The sequence below is a fragment of the Oncorhynchus keta genome, chromosome 22 (assembly GCF_023373465.1).
Source record: "Oncorhynchus keta strain PuntledgeMale-10-30-2019 chromosome 22, Oket_V2, whole genome shotgun sequence".
NCBI lineage: Eukaryota > Metazoa > Chordata > Actinopteri > Salmoniformes > Salmonidae > Oncorhynchus > Oncorhynchus keta.
Genome location: NC_068442.1, coordinates 43,983,660 through 43,997,318, shown reverse-complemented (window position 1 = coordinate 43,997,318; position 13,659 = coordinate 43,983,660). Strand labels below are relative to the sequence as shown.

Here is a 13,659-nt window from a genome sequence, read left to right as displayed (position 1 = left end):
TTATACAGTTATACTCCACTTTTATACAGTTATACTCTACTTTTATACAGTTATACTCCACTTTTATACAGTTATACTCCACTTTTATACAGTTATACTCTACTTTATACAGTTATACTCCACTTTTATACAGTTATACTACACTTCTATACAGTTATACTCTACTTTATACAGTTATACTCCACTTTTATACAGTTATACTACACTTCTATACAGTTATACTCTACTTTTATACAGTTATACTCTACTTTTATACAGGTATACTCTACTTCTATACAGTTATACTCCACGTTTATACAGTTATACTCCACTTTCATACAGTTATACTCCACTTTCATACAGTTATACTCCACTTTTATACAGTTATACACCTTTTCAGTATTCCAGCTTTTACTATTTTACGTGACAGTCTTGCCATTGGACTCTATATGAGTAGAACTGGTGGAAGTCAAACAATAAAATTCCTCTTGCGAGACTACGAGGAAGTGAGCAATGCAAGATTACATTTGGATTCATTAAATAAATAAACCAGTCTCCACTATAAGAAGTGATTAGAAACTGTGCATCACATTAATTCAAACATGCTCTCTTGGAGAATAATGTTGTTTTCGTTTTTCCTCTGAGACCTGTAACCCGTTTTGATTAGAATAGAGCCTGTTGTCTTTATACAGCAGCATCATCGGTTGGATTGACACTTTGGCAGAGACAACGTTGTAGCCTTGGTGTGGTCCCAAACAACTTGTCAAAGTGAACTACACTGTTCTTAAACTGGAGAGAGCAACAAAGTAATCCAAAACCTTTGCCCCAAACACATGTTGACAGACGGACAAAACAGAGATTCAAACGTCATACTCACACTGCACAGTACCGTAAAGAAGGGAAATGTACAGTGTTCAGTGAGAATTAAAGCACAGGCTTCTTTTCTTCTTTTATGAGGGTAAGACACTGTCACTCATTACATGTCAACTGTTTCTAAATAAAGGATATGACCATACAGTAACTGTATCTTCAGTCTTCTGAACGTACAAGTCAAAAGTAGCAAGGTAAAGTAATAAAACGAGTATTTCTCTGGTTCAGGATGGATGATGGCCCACATCATTCACAAGCATTGCAAAAGAGGCAAAGTGTTTTTTCTCTAAACAAAATGAATTCAGTGCTTGCTCATGTGCGGTTATTAGTTCAGGCAGGGAGAAGCTTGGGAGTGTCATTTAATGTTGCAGGAAGACTGGATTGGATTGCCAAGGACTAGAGAATAACTAATTATTCTAGAACGCTGGGCTTTTATTAACGAGCAGTAATAAAATATATAAACTGCACTATTAGACTTTATAATGTCTTTCATAGTCCTCTGGGGCCGGGCCAGCCAATTGCGTTGTCCGCTTAGTGGGCACTGCCCCATGGCAGCTTCCTGGCACCGACGCACAGACGAACAACAGAGAGGATAAAACTGAGCCTTTTGGCTAATTTCTCCCCTTCACTAATGAAGGCATAAAACAGCTCTGTAAGAATCATGTTTACCGTTCTGTTTTTGACCACTCAGATGAAGCCTGCATGGCTTAGTCGGTGACATGCCCAGCCTTGTAAAAACCATGGCCGTTGGTTTCAGACACTAACCACAAGAGAGTCTGTACTGTTACTGTATTATACACTGGAATGGAGATTGAGTTCAGTTTTGCAGCTATATGCTCTTTCCTCACTTGTTTTTGGCAATAGGTTTGGCTTCAAAAGCTACAGGCCATACTTTTTCTTGCTGTAAAATGTGTCAATACAGTACCAGTAACTACAGGTAAAGCTTAGGCTGTATAGAGGCTAATTCTGGGGCACAAGAGCAGCACTAGCTGGTTACAAAGCCCCATGTTCAATAGTAGAGACTGAGGCCGACCACCAACTAACAACAGTACTCTTCAGGTTCTGTATGACTTGTCCCAGGGAGGAGGGTAGAAGGTCAAGTGAAACAAGGCCCTGATGGCCACATCTCTGTCCCACAATGCTGTGCGGCAGGATGTCAGCGCAGCCCAGGGCAGCACAGCGGCGGACAGCCATCCAACTGCCAGCGGATTTTTCTTTGATGAAACAAGACAGCGGTGAGCCAAGAACAGCAAGTGCCACAGCCCTGATGTAAATGAAAAAGCCACCCGTGAGCTAAGTCATACACAGCGAGATCGGGCAGACGCAGTCGCTGCCGTCTGAAAATGCATGAGTAATACAGGCTTTATGGATGTGTAGTTAGCTGTGGCATGCCTACCCTGGCATAGAGAGGAGGGAGAGGGGTGGTGGGGGGGAAGGGGCAGAGAGGAGGAGAAAGAGAGAGGAAGGAGAAGAAGAGAGAGAGCTAGAGAGAGGGGCAGGAGGGGGGGCAGAGAGGAGGAGAAAGAGAGAGGAAGGAGAAGAAGAGAGAGAGCTAGAGAGAGGGGCAGGAGGGGGGCAGAGAGGAGGAGAAAGAGAGAGGGAGAAGAAGAGGAGCTAGAGAGAGGGGCAGGAGGGGGGGGCAGAGAGGATGAGAAAGAGAGAGGAAGGAGAAGAAGAGAGAGCTAGAGAGATGGAGAGGCAGAGAGAGAGGGAGAGAAAGGGAGAGAGAGAGGGGGGGGAGAGAAAGAGAGGCAGAGAGAGCGCAAGAGAGAGAGCGAGAGAGAGTGAATCACTTTTTCATCTCAGCTAGGAGTCAGCGAAGAAGTTCAGGCAAAACAATCAGATGCATTTCACATAAAGGAGGAATTTAATCCGCCATATCAAGAAAAAAAGGAGGAAAGTGTGGGTAAAACGGTATAAATGATTCTCATGGCAAGGTTCATGCTAAAAATACCTTTTATGATGACATATCTGAGCCAATGCTGTTTTTCCTCGATTAAACCGAGGTCCAAAGCATATTTCCTCTGGTATTCCAAAGATATCTCGACACTTATTCAAACCAGATCATATTTTTTCAGAATGACTGTTGGGGTTACATTGGCAGAGTGCTCTGGCTCTGGAAAGTCAGGATGCCTTTGGTTAGTGTGACATGCCAGAGTCATACCACACTAACGGAATAAGAATGAAAACATTTCAACTTTAAGGAGAGGATTCACCAAAAGACAACACATTCTGTATTAGTTCACTCACGGAACAAAGACACAACCTTGGTGAGAGAACTGCTGCTATTGGGAAATGAATCGTACAGTAAAAAGTGTTTCACTACATCTTCATTACAAACCTTTTAAAAGTTATTTCTCTCTCTCAATTCAATTCAAATAAAAGGGGCTTTATTGGCATCTGAAACATATGTTTAGATTGCCAAAGTAAGTGAAAACAAAATTGAAATCAGAAGTTATTCGATTTTTAGCTATGTACTGTTAGCTGTTTCTGGTCTCTTTCTCTCTGGTCTCTCACTCTGGTCTCTCTCTCTCTGGTCCATCTCTGGTTTCTCTCTCTCTGTTTTTTTTTCTCTGGTGTCTCTCTCTCTCTGGTCTCTCTTGCTGGTATCTCTCTCTCCCTGGTCTCTCTCTGGTATCTTTCTCTCTGGTCTCTCTCGCTCTCTGGTCTCTCTCTCTGGTATCTTTCTCTCTGGTCTCTCTCACTGGTCTCTCTCTCTCTGGTCTCTCTCTCTCTCTCTCTCTCTCTCTCTCTCTCTCTCTCTCTCTCTCTCTCTCTCTCTCTCTCTCTCTCTGAGGACTAAGGAAGTGCTCTCATTCCATCAGTGAACATTCCCGCCTCTCCTTTTCTCAAGTCAGTCTGAGGTTTTACTGGAATACCGCAACAAAGCCATCATCAACTCCGGCTTCATGAATCAAGGGAACATGCTGCAAACATTATACTCCTCCGTCCAACGTCCAACCCAGCACCGTCACATTTACCCATGCCTCACGGCTGAGGTCATGCGAGTCACACACAGGGAGAGACATGGGCTGAAGTTGGGAATCCTGGAGAAAGAGTCAGCGGTGTGTGTATCTGTGTCTGTGTGTGCATCTTCATGTTTAATGCAGACGCAGCATTCACAACAGAACTTGGGCCAATGGGCCTCGGTCAAAAGAAGTGCACTGTATAGGGGAAAGAGTGTCATTTGAAAGAAAACCTTGGTGTTTGTCTACGCAGGCATCTTACATTAGAGACAATCCCAGAGGAGAGCAGGAATCCAGAGGTAGTGTAGAACAGCACTGTTCATCGCTGTTCTATGATACAGTAGCAAACAAAAGTGAGGTTGAGAACGTTTGGCTGTTTCTCCCATAAACACTCAGATTATTACTCCTCATTCGAAGGGACACAAACGTCTGCTAGGAAAAACACAGGAAACTAAGTCAGTTATTGGGAATTCAACATGGGTGCCAATGCCACTTCATGCGGAGTGATGGAGTAACCAAATATTGTGTGTGTGAGTGTGTGTGAGTGTGTGTGCGTGCGTGCATGCGTGTGTGTGCGTGCAATGCGAAATGTTATAGCTCAAAGTCGATTACTCATCTTTTCACGAGCTGAATCAACAGACAGACGCTGCATTTATCTGAGAAAGCGTGGGACTCCAGCACTCTGCTCTAATTCAAACATTTTCCTCAAATAAGCTCATAGGCTACATCCCAAATGGCACCCTATTTCCTATATAGTGCACTACTTTTGACCAGGACCCATGAGCCATTTGGGACATTGCCATAGAAACTCCTGCAGCATTGGCCTAGCCAGGAGAAACTTTACTAAAGTATCAAATGAGGTAAAATATACAGGCTTAAAAAAAACATGAATTTAAACAGTACAGTGAAGAGGATATTTTTCTGTGTTGCAAGACAAGTATTGTCTTTGCTGGTGGGCACTGATATTTACAGTTCAGTAGCGCCAAGGTAGGGTGCATTCTAAATAGCACTCTATCCCTTATATAGTACACTTGTTTTGACCAGGGCCCATGGGGTGTCATTTGGGACACATTTCTATTCAAGTTTCTAAATATCATGCAAATCTTGTGGCTTTTCTTCCCCCTGAGACTATAATAAAAAATATATATATTTGAACGTTTAACATTATCATCACTTTTGGATTACAATTCATTTTCTAAAAGTTTAATACAGAAGACATCGTACTGAAGTTAGATTTTCTTAGGAATGTCCCCAAACCCGGTTAGCGGCTTTCATGACATAAGGCCTTCAGTCTAAGACATATATATATTATCAAATACAGCTGGGCCATTCCATTTTGCTAGTGGGGAGGAAGGAGTCACTACTGATTCAAACACAGTTCAGGTCTGGCACTATCACACTGACACTCACTCTGGGTCTCCCCTCGAGTGCCCATATGGATCTTTCCTGATGTGTGATCCTCTATTGAATGCACCAATCTCAGACATCTCAGGGTCTCTGATTAAATCCCCATTAAGTGACCGTTTGGTTACATTAGGCTCTATTGAACGCACCAATCTCGGGGTCTCTGATTAAATCCCCATTAAGTGACCGTTTGGTTACATTAGGCTCTATTGAACGCACCAATCTCAGGGTCTCTGATTAAATCCCCATTAAGTGACCGTTTGGTTACATTAGGCTCTATTGAACGCACCAATCGCAGGGTCTCTGATTAAATCCCCATTAAGTGACCGTTTGGTTACATTAGGCTCTATTGAACGCACCAATTCTCTGATTAAATCCCCATTAAGCACATTAGGCTCTATTGAACGCACCAATCGCAGGGTCTCTGATTAAATCCCCATTAAGGGTTTGGTTACATTAGGCTGATTCTCTGATTAAATCCCCATTAAGTGACCGTTTGGTTACATTAGGCTCTATTGAACGCACCAATCGCAGGGTCTCTGATTAAATCCCCATTAAGTGACCGTTTGGTTACATTAGGCTCTATTGAACACACCAATCGCAGGGTCTCTGATTAAATCCCCATTAAGTGACCGTTTGGTTACATTAGGCTCTATTGAACGCACCAATCTCGGGGTCTCTGATTAAATCCCCATTAAGTGACCGTTTGGTTACATTAGGCTCTATTGAACGCACCAATCTCAGGGTCTCTGATTAAATCCCCATTAAGTGACCGTTTGGTTACATTAGGCTCTGAGGAATTTAAGCCATGGAAATATGTTATGGTATCAGTTGCCTCGCAGTGTTGCCTCTTATAACACTCTGGTGAGGGAAACCCTTTGTCTGGAAAGAAATCTATAGAAATCAACTCACATTTGTCAGTTAATATATTCTTCCTATCTATCTACAGTGATGGAAAAAAGTATTTGATCCCCTGCTGATTTTGTACGTTTGCCCACTGACAAAGAAATTATCAGTCTATAATTTTAATGGTAGGTTTATTTGAACAGTGAGAGACAGAATAACAACAACAAAATCCAGAAAAATGTTAGAAATTGATTTGCATTTTAATGAGGGAAATAAGTATTTGCCCCCTCTGCAAAACATGACTTAGTACTTGGTGGCAAAACCCTTGTTGGCAATCACAGAGGTATGTTCAATGAACCATAAACAATTCATGAACATGCACCTGTCGAACAGCTTACAGACGGTAGGCAATTAAGGTCACAGTTATGAAAACTTAGGACACTAAAAGGCCTTTCTACTGACTCTGAAAAACACCAAAAGAAAGATGCCCAGGGTCCCTGCTGATCTGCGTGGACGTGCCTTAGGTATGCTGATGCTGCAAAGGGGCAACTGTCCGAGTTACACCAGGAATGCACTGCAGATGTGACCAGGGCAATAAATTACTGTGAGACGCCTAAGACATCGCTACAGGGAGACAGGACGGACAGCTGATCGTCCTCGACAGTGGCAGACCACATATAACAACACCTGCCCAGGATCGGTACATCCGAACATCACACCTGCAGGACAGGTACAGGATGGCAACAACAACTGCCCAAGTTACACCAGGAATGCACAATCCCTCCATCAGTGCTCAGACTGTCTGCAATAGGCTGAGAGAGGCTTGATTGAGGGCTTATAGGCCTGTTGTAAGGCAGGTCCTCACCAGACATCACCGGCAACAACGTTGCCTATGGGTACAAACCCACCGTCGCTGGACCAGAAAGGACTGGCAAAAAGTGCTCTTCACTGACGAGTTGCAGTTTTGTCTCACCAGGGGTGATGGTTGGATTTGCATTTATCATCGAAGGAATGAGGCCTGTACTCTGGAGCGGGATTGATTTGGAGGTGGAGGGTCCGCCATGGTCTGGGGGCGGTGTGTCACAGCATCATCGGACTGAGCTTGTCGTCATTGGAGGAAATCTCAACACTGTGCATTACAGGGAAGACATCCTCCTCCCTCATATGGTACCTTTCCTGCAGGCTCATCCTGATATGACCCTCCAGCATGACAATGCCACCAGCCATACAGCTCGATCTGTGCGTGATTTCCTGCAAGACAGTGTTCTTGCATGGCCAGCGAAGAGCCCGGATCTCAATCCCATTGAGCACGTCTGGGACCTGTTGGATCAGAGGGTAAGGGCTAGGGACATTCCCCAAAAGAAGGACCGGGAACTTGCAGGTGCCTTGGTGGAAGAGTGGGGTAACATCTCAAAGCAAGAACTGGCTAATCTGGAGCAGTCCATGAGGAGATGCACTGCAGTACTTAATGCAGCTGGTGGCCACACCAGATACTGACTGTTACTTTTGATACTGACTGTTACTTTCTGACTGTTACTGTTACCCCCCTTTGTTCAGGGACACATTATTCCATTTCTGTTAGTCACATGTCTGTGGAACTTGTTCAGTTTATGACTTGTTGAATCTTGTTTTGTTCATACAAATACTTACACATGTTGAGTTTGCTGAAAATAAAAGCAGTTGACAATGAGAGGACGTTTCTTTTTTTTGCTGAGTTTATTCCGCTACTATTGATAATACAGTCAGTACTTCTTCTACTGTCCTGTGTGAATTTAAGTATGCTTCCTCTAATTCTCTCTCTCTCTCTCTTTCTCTGTCTCTCTATTTTTCTCTCTCTCTCGTCCTCTCTTCTCTAGGAGGACCTGAGCACTAGGACCATGCCTCAGCACTACCTGGCCTGATGACTCCTTGCTGTCCCCAGTCCACCTGGTCGTGCTGCTGCTCCAGTTTCTACTGTTCTGCCTGCGGCTATGGAACACTGATCTGTTTACAGGACGTGCTACCCTGTCCCGGACCTGCTGTTTTCGACTCTCTCTCTCTACCGCACCTGCTGTCTAACTCTGAATGATCGGCTATGAAAAGCCAACTGACATTTACTCCTGAGGTGCTGATCTGTTACACTCTCTACAACCACTGTGATTATTATTATCTGACCCTGCTGGTCATCTATGAATGTTTGAACATATTGGCCATGTACTGTTATAATCTCAACCCGGCACAGCCAGAAGAGGACTGGCCACCCCTCATAGCCTGGTTCCTCTCTAGGTTTCTTCCTAGGTTCCTGCCTTTCTAGGGTGTTTTTCCTAGCCACTGTGCTTCTACATCTGCATTGCTTGCTGTTTGGGGTTTTAGGCTGGGTTTCTGTACAGCACTTTGTGACATTGGCTAATATAAAAACGGCTGTATAAATACATTTGATTTTATTTTATACTACGCTAGCCTTCTGCTGCTACGCTGGCCTTCTGCTGCTACGCTAGCCTTCTGCTACTATGCCAGCCTTCTGCTACTATGCTAGCCTTCTGCTACTATGCTAGCGTTCTGCTACTATGCTAGCCTTCTGCTACTATGCTAGCGTTCTGCTACTATGCTAGCCTTCTGCTACTATGCTAGCCTCAATTTTTAAAGCCTCTAACAATTAAACATCTTTAATTCCTCCACCGCCAAACAAACATTGGACAGCTGAAGCAAGCACACCATTTTTCTTAAGGAAAATGACCCTTTCTAGTTTGAATATACAATTTAAAAAGAGCATTACTTTTTGGGCATGTTTACCTTTCATAAATATCTCTAAATGCACAACATTGAACAGTCCTATGTATTACTTTCAGGAAAATTAGAAAAGGCCTGTAAATGTATCTCCTGAAAACTCATCTGCACAGATCGTAATCATGGCATTCCCACATTCACAACAAAAAAGCTCATTCAAAAGCATCAATCAGACAATGTCATGATTCATGTTGGTCTGAGACGATGGTGAGGGCACAATGGTGCTCAGCTCAGAAGAGTCGGTCCTCCTCATAAACGCTGAGACACATTTGGAGACATATGTTTCCTGTTTGGCCAGGGAAAACAATAATCAAATCCTTTGAGACTCTTTTTGTGAGAAGATGATTGCTAATATAAAAGTGGGATTTTGTATCATCATAAATTAGGATGAGCGAGTAATTACCTCCACCCTCTTTCCCTCTCTCTCCTGCACGACAACACACTATCATCTCTTCTCAACAGGATGTAAAGTAGCCGAGGCAGTCACAAAGGCATGAAGTAGAACAGGCTTTCCCCCCACATACATTTCTTGTTAACAAACTATAGTTTTGGCAAGTCTATTAAGACATCTACCTTGTGCATGACACAAGTCATTTTACTTATAATTCACTATATCACAATTCCAGTGGGTCAGAAGTTTACATACACTAAGTTGACTGTGCCTTTAAAAAGCTTGGAAAATTCCAGAAAATTATGTCATGGCTTTAGCTTCTGATAGCCTAATTGACATCATTTGAGTCAGTTGGAGGTGTACCTGTGGATGTATTTCAATACCTACCTTCAAACTCAGTGCCTCTTTGCTTGACATCATGGGAAAATCCAAATAGATCAGCCAAGACCTCAGAAAAAAAGTGTGGTTCATCCTTGGGAGAAAATTTCCAAACACCTGAAGGTACCACGTTCATCTGTACAAACAATAGTACAGCTGTCATACCACTCAGGAAGAAGAAGTGTTCTGTCTCCTAGAGATGAAAGTACTTTGGCACGAAAAGTGCAAATCAATCCCAGAACAACAGCAAATGACCTTGTGAAGATGCTGGAGGAAACAGGTACAAAAGTATCTATATCCACAGTAAAACGAGTCCTAAATCGACATAACCTGAAAGGCCGCTCAGCAAGGAAGAAGCCACTGCTCCAAAACCGCCATAAAAAGTTAGATTACGGCTTGCAACTGCACATGGGGACAAAGATCATACTTTTTGGAGAAATGTCCTCTGGTCTGATGAAACAAAAATAGAACTGTTTGGCCATAATGACCATTGTTATGTTTGGAGGAAAAAGGGGGAGGCTTGCAAGCCGAAGAACACCATCCCATCCTTGAAGCACGGGGGTGGCAGCATCATGTTGTGGGTGTGCTTTGCTGCAGGAGGGACTGGTAAACTTCACAAAATAGATGGCATCATTAGGAAGAAAAATGATGTGGATATATTGAAGCAACATCTCAAGACATCAGTCAGGAAGTTAAAGCTTGGTCGCAAATGGGTCTTTCAAATGGACAATGACCCCAAGAATACTTCCAAAGTTGGGGAAAAATGGCTTAAGGATCTCAAAGTCAAGGTATTGGAGTGGCCATCACAAAGCCCTGACCTCAATCCCCAGAGAACATTTGTGGGCAGAACTGAAAAAACGTGTGCGAGCAAGGAGGCCTACAAACCTGACTCAGTTACACCAACTCTGTCAGGAGGAATGGGCCAACATTCACCCAATTTATTGTGGAAAGCTTGTGGAAGGCTACCCGGAACGTTTGACCCAAGTTAATTAATTTAAAGGCAATGCTACCAAATACTAATTGAGTGTATGTAAACTTCTGACCCACTGGAAATGTGATGAAAGAAATCAAATCTGAAAGAAATAATTATCTCTAATATTATTCTGACATTTCTCATTCTTAAAATAAAGTGGTGATCCTAACTGACCTAAGACAGGGAATTTTTACTGGGATTAAATGTCAGGAATTGTAAAAAACTGAATTTAAATGTATTTGGCTAAGGTATATGTAAACTTCCGACTTCAACTGTGTATGACCGTTGATTCCAGACAAGCAGACAATCAGTGGGTTTGAAAGGGGCTGCAGACTAGTCAAGGCCAGGGCAGGATTCGCAGTGAAGGAAAACAAATATTTATGATTAAATAAATGGGAATATCAAACAAAATAATATAATTTGAAAATGTCTATAATTTTCAACAATAGAAAGGCCTTCTTCAACATATGACATACAGTACAAATAATACTATATGTTGGCTGTAGCTCTGAGACAAACAGTATGCATGTGTAATGAACTGAAGAGTATCAGACTGTCTGCACAACTCACCATCGTCATGTTAGCCGACAGCTACAACTTAGGCTTTAGATATAGAAGCTATGACAAGTATTGGGGTCCCAGACAAGGTTACTTGTTGCTATAGTACATACCACTTCTACTTTATGAAGTACAACTGCTTTCATACCAGTAGCCAACACAAAAAAATGTAGAAGAACATTTATGCTCCTCTATAAACCTGAGTGAGGAGGTTACAAATGAATTTATAGAAAAGCCTCGAGGAATGTTTACTTTCAGTAAGGCTGAGGTTGAAATGAAACTACCTCATGTGGTTGAGGTAATTCACCAAAGGACATTTACTCTTAAAATCAATTTATTTAAAATATTTACTCATTAATTTACAATCTTGTTCTAATAGGATACATAAATAATTTACAAATATAAAGTTTCTAATAAAGTTGGTCTGTACCTAACCAAAAGTGTGATCTATAAGAGCTTAATAAATGTTATCCACTCATAAACTCCAGAGACGTCCTCACCTGTCCTCCTCAATGAGAACTTGGCACTTCCTCTAAAATCACTGCAGTCCCATCGGTTGATAATCCATAGAGTGGAAGTCAAAGTGCTCCATTCTCTGCCAGTTACTCCACATATACCACTTAAATCACATCACGTGGCTGCACTTTGTGTCACTGAGATGACTTTCATTGTGATGCTCTTTTATTAAGACCAGGTCTATACATCAGTGACCTTGGTACTTAATTAACGAGGGGGTTATCAACAGTAGAATCCACAACTGCAAACACAGGATCTGTCAATGCAGTACATCTGGATCAAATATGAAGACGAAAGTGCACTTAAGCATGCCATATGTAGCCAAATAGATAGAAACTGGCACCATTTCACAGTAAACGGATGGATATGTGGCATAATTTAAAATATTATCAGAGGACTGGAAGGAATGACAATAAGAGGATCTAATTGATACAAATCTAAAAAATAGTTTTCCTGTTCTCATAAATATTAGCAAATTATGTTAGTAATTGTGTTAGTCCTTTCCCCAATATTGGTGTGATACATTTAGATTTAGAACGCATATGAAAGTACATTTAAATAACCGAATGGTTTCTATAAACATCTAGATATTATTAAAATACATTCTGTGATACAGAGTAGCGTCAATGAGCGCGTTAAATCATAGGTTTAGCTTTACCTTGTTCCGGGGAGAGAGAGAAACACGCGCGGGTAGCTTTGGCTGTCAGATGGCCTTTCTCTTGAGAGCCAAGGCGCTCCTCTGGCGTGGTGAGCCGCTTCGGACTCGAACAGTGACTGGGGTTGAGATGTGGGCTCCGGCAGGTCTGGGTTCCAAAACCATCGTTCCCGATGCGTCTGGCGCAGAAGTCTGACTTACTGCTGTACATGGAGAGAGTCAGCCCAGTGAAGTCTGAATACACTGGGGTTTGGCGGTGACTCACCATTCCGAAAAGTGCTGAGGATTTCTGCATTGGAATTTCAGTGTTCCCGGTGTGCATTCTCTGTGTTCACAATTACCTGTGTTGGGGAGAGAAATACACATATCCCTTTTAAAATTTTGAAGACACATCAAACCATCTCCTAAACTTTAACATGTGTTTTTTTACGCACGTTCTTCCCGAATTGCCAAATAACATGGAATATTTAGTGACGATAAATACAAAATATGCAAGAAGTGAGAGATCTTAATTCTCTTGATGACATCTACCTTATAAGCCGTCAAAAGGAAGAAGATGTAGACTCCACATCAGCATCTTCCGCCAAATGCGGAGAAAAGCGTGTCTTAACCAACCGCATCCTCTCCGCTTCCAAAATACATTTTAAAGCATTTTCTATGTGTCATTTCTCAACATCTTCCCTTTGACTGACATCTGATTCATCCACTGAGTCGGCAGTATCCGAGTCAATGCGTCTCTGTCCGCACCAATGCAAGCATGACTGTCCGGGGACCAAAGGTAGGTGGGATATGAAGATATCGATCGTGGAGAGAGTCGTTTTACCGGTGAGCAAACTGATGTGCTTTGAAGTTAACGTAACAGCAGAAGATAGGCAGGTCCCAAGGAAAAGGCCCATGTGTATTGTTCCTATAGGCATAGGCCAACATTAAATGTCATTGAAATGTAGGCTACCTCGTGTCTACATTCTGATGTATGTATCATGACATTCTTTTTAAGCAAAGCAAAAAAAGGAAATATAACAAGAGTTGATTATTTCATAAAGATTAATAAAAAAGACAGCCTGTGTGAGCAAAGCATTACAAAGCATTGCAAAGCATTACAAAGCATTACAAAGCATTACAAAGCATTACAAAGCATTACAAAGCATTACAAAGCATTACAAAGCATTACAAAGCATTACAAAGCATTACAACGCATTACAAAGCATTACAAAGCATTACAAAGCATTACAACGCATTACAAAGCATTACAAAGCATTACAAAGCATTACAAAAGCCCTATTCACCTCCATTCAAATTGTCAATAATTACCTCAATAAAAGCATGCATGTGATTAGTAAAATGAATGTATAATAAT

The 13,659-nt window shown here is 42.0% G+C and overlaps 1 protein-coding gene across 1 annotated transcript in view; it reads right to left on the bottom strand.

The window, feature by feature from the left end:
- LOC118401541 (zinc finger protein GLIS1-like) overlaps positions 1-13,090 on the bottom strand; it is a 202,686-nt gene extending 189,596 nt beyond the window's left edge. Inside the window, exons 1-2 of the mRNA XM_052475299.1 lie at positions 12,834-13,090; positions 12,306-12,643 (exon numbers count right to left, since the gene is read on the bottom strand). Coding sequence (XP_052331259.1) covers positions 12,306-12,624 — 319 coding nt within the window. The 5' untranslated portion in view covers positions 12,625-12,643; positions 12,834-13,090. The remainder of the gene's footprint in view (positions 1-12,305; positions 12,644-12,833) is intronic.
- Positions 13,091-13,659: the final 569 nt, after the last annotated feature.